General features: G+C 42.6%; 2 pseudogenes across 2 annotated transcripts in view; both read left to right on the top strand.

Annotated features, from left to right (window-relative positions):
- The window catches only part of TEOVI_000203900:pseudogene, a 1,000-nt pseudogene extending 171 nt beyond the window's left edge, over nt 1-829 (top strand). The window contains 4 exon segments of the mRNA in view: nt 1-3; nt 5-634; nt 637-669; nt 671-829. The exon segment at nt 1-3 is cut by the window's left edge and continues 171 nt beyond it. Coding sequence covers nt 1-3; nt 5-634; nt 637-669; nt 671-829 — 825 coding nt within the window.
- A 1,035-nt stretch (nt 830-1,864) lies between these two features.
- Nucleotides 1,865-2,635, top strand: TEOVI_000203800:pseudogene (annotated as a pseudogene). Its single transcript has one exon. A coding segment is annotated over exon 1 (771 nt).
- The last annotated feature ends 274 nt before the right edge of the window (nt 2,636-2,909 follow it).

Below are 2,909 nucleotides of genomic sequence, written 5' to 3'. Positions count from 1 at the left end.
AAAGGTTAATGATATATTGTTTGGGGCAAATGTTGATGATGTAAGTAAAATGAATTGGGGAGTTTACAGAGAATTGGATTGCGGACAGGACAGTGGTGGACGAGTCGCCCTAGCAGGGGTGACACTTGTAAAAGATCTTCTTTGTTTGTGTGAAGGAAGAGACGGAACGTCACCACCCGGGGACCTCTGTTACACTGGAAACAACAAACGATATAACTCTCAAACATGGGGAAGCTCAACCAACCACAAAAATACATGGAGCGAACTACAAAATAAGTGTGCAAGTGGACGCAGCGGTGTCCCACCAACACGAACTGAGTTTCAAGGCATGCGAATAACGTTTGAGACGGGTATAAAAGAGCGTAAACGCTCGGGCGGGCATGGATACTACACTTATGGAGGGAACAAGGATAAGGTGTTGAGTGTCTGCGATGGACAGGAGTCAGAAACCAATGGCATTTGTGTGATGTATCCGGAAGGATCCGACAAGGAAAGTACAATCGGTATCAAATGGCTCAGTGAACTCGAAGACCTGGTGGAGAGGGTCGAAGAAATGAGAAAAAATGCAAACGCAGACACCGACACAGCCGCTACTACAACCACAAAACCAACCACGGACACCAACACAAATACAAAACCAAGCACGAGGGAAAACTCACCAGCCAAAGGATCAGACGAACCACAAAAAAATGGAAACCCAAATGCACGAACAACTACAAGTACCAGTACTGCAGAAACCACTGGAACTATGACAAGACCACCAGAAGAACAAAGGAGTTTCGCCAAAATAATTTCACAGTCTCTATGGATATTCTTTTGTGGCTTTATAAGCCATTCCATCATTAATACACATATTTTTAATTTTTAAGGTCAATGAAGAAAAAAACACTAGTGCATAAAACCAGAAAACGAGATGGAAGGAACGGAGAGGCAATGTGTTTTTCTACTTGAGAATTTAACTGAGGTGGTTAACTTCAATGCTGTGAAAATGACCCACTCACACCTATGGGGAGCAATGAAAGTTGAGGACAGGAAAAGCAACAGGAAGAGAAACGAAAATAAATAGTGAATAAAATTCGTGACCATTTCAAGTTGAAATAAATAGAGGCGTTGAAGTTGTTGCTGTGAAATCTGGAAAAGCAAAGAGGCTAAACGAACCGCACTACGTGCACACAAACCCTGAACATTACTACGATTATAATTGAGTCAATTGAAGTATGGGACCGAAGTGTGGCGTCCTAATTTTGGAAACTTGATATGAGCGTTTGGGTAAAGAAAGCGAAAGGATAGTTATGTATACAGCAAACCGTCGAAACTACAGTAATGTCAAAACGTGTTGTAGAAGCGGGGAACCGCCTACAGATAATAATGGAAGTGCTAACAAAAGGACCAATAACGTCAGATCAAGTATCAAAAAAAATTACTAAAAGAAATATATGTATGTTTTTTCATTTGATGGTAGGAAAGTGAAGCCACCAAAAGACATATTATCTGAGCTAATTTTGTTTATTGTTTCCCTGACCATCAGAGAATATGGAAAATGAGGAATTATGTGAGGCGTCTGAGGGTGATCAAAAGAACTACGGGTGAGGGAAGCGCTTGAATGCATTAATGTTGCTAAATCATATCAGAAAAATATGGTGAAAAGGTATTGGAAGCGATAAAAAACCCTTGTGGCGTTTCAAACGCTTTTTAACGGGAAGAAGTAATTGGAATGGCTTATGGTATTTAAGTTTTCATATTCACTCTAACTTTGAATTTATAATAATAGCTTACCATACATCATATTATACGTATTGACCATTTTTTTGTTTCTTAGTAGTGTTTCGTATAATTTGTGTAGCTCCATCCCTGAAAGAAAACGATGTTCATGTTTATACAAACACTGTTTTTGGCGCTTATATTATTGGCGCTATTGATTAAATCGGAAGCTTCAATGCAAACGACAAGCGAGAGCCAGAGATGCGAGGGGTACTGGGACACATTCAATAAGTACCACTGCTGGCCTCAGGGCATCGGCGCAGCACGGCAGAACGGTGTGAACCAGCGGTCCGTTCCAACTCCCTCAGCTCGTAACAGCCTCCCACCAGATGCGGCCACGGTTACCACTTTAACGAAAGAAACACAGGGGAGTGCTGAATCGAGTCCAACCACTGACAGTGGAACTAACCGTCCGGCTTCCAATGTTGAGAATCACTCTTCTGAAGTGAATGTAAAACCAGGTGATCGTCAAGATAGCAGCGGAAGGGGAAGTGAAACTTCGCAGCCATCTGAAGGCTTCCCAGTCTTGGAGTCGGCGGTGCACCAGGCATCTGACTACGGCGAACAGAAAGTGAGCCAAGAAGAACAAAAATTGGGAGTTTTAAAGCAAGAAGGCGTGGAAAACAACCGCAGAGAAGGTGGGAAAGGAGGAAGGGTTGTTTCAACGCAACTTGTAACAGCTCACAACCGTGGGCACGTGACGCGGCCGTCGCCACAGGGGGTGAGTTCGGGGTCAGGTCAAAGCGATGCAGTGGCGGTGGCCGCAGACATTGTAGATGGGTGGGAGTCCGCAGAAGGCACTACACGAAGCGGTAATGGTGCGTGGCATAGCGGACGCATGATGATACTCTCTGTTGCGCTTGGCTTCATATGTTACTAGCATCAGTTTCTGCAAACCCATATATGCACTTAAAATCGTTTAACTCAGCAATAAGCGTCAAGTACAAAGAATGCAGTATAACACGTAACTACCTTGCAGCAGTTATTACAAAAGGGCTTGTTTGTGAAGTGCTTTAGCGGCATCGAATGCGATGAATGAATAACTTTGATATAAAAAATAATTAACATACATTGATAATTCGAATAATTGTAAGACAGAAACTGTAACTCAACATTTTAAAGCGTATAAAATGGCCCAAAATAGCGTT

Source organism: Trypanosoma equiperdum (assembly GCF_001457755.1).
Source record: "Trypanosoma equiperdum strain OVI genome assembly, contig: ctg_48, whole genome shotgun sequence".
NCBI classification, from domain to species: domain Eukaryota; phylum Euglenozoa; class Kinetoplastea; order Trypanosomatida; family Trypanosomatidae; genus Trypanosoma; species Trypanosoma equiperdum.
The sequence above is the reverse complement of the archived record's forward strand: the minus strand, read 5'-3'. Positions and strand labels throughout refer to the sequence as shown.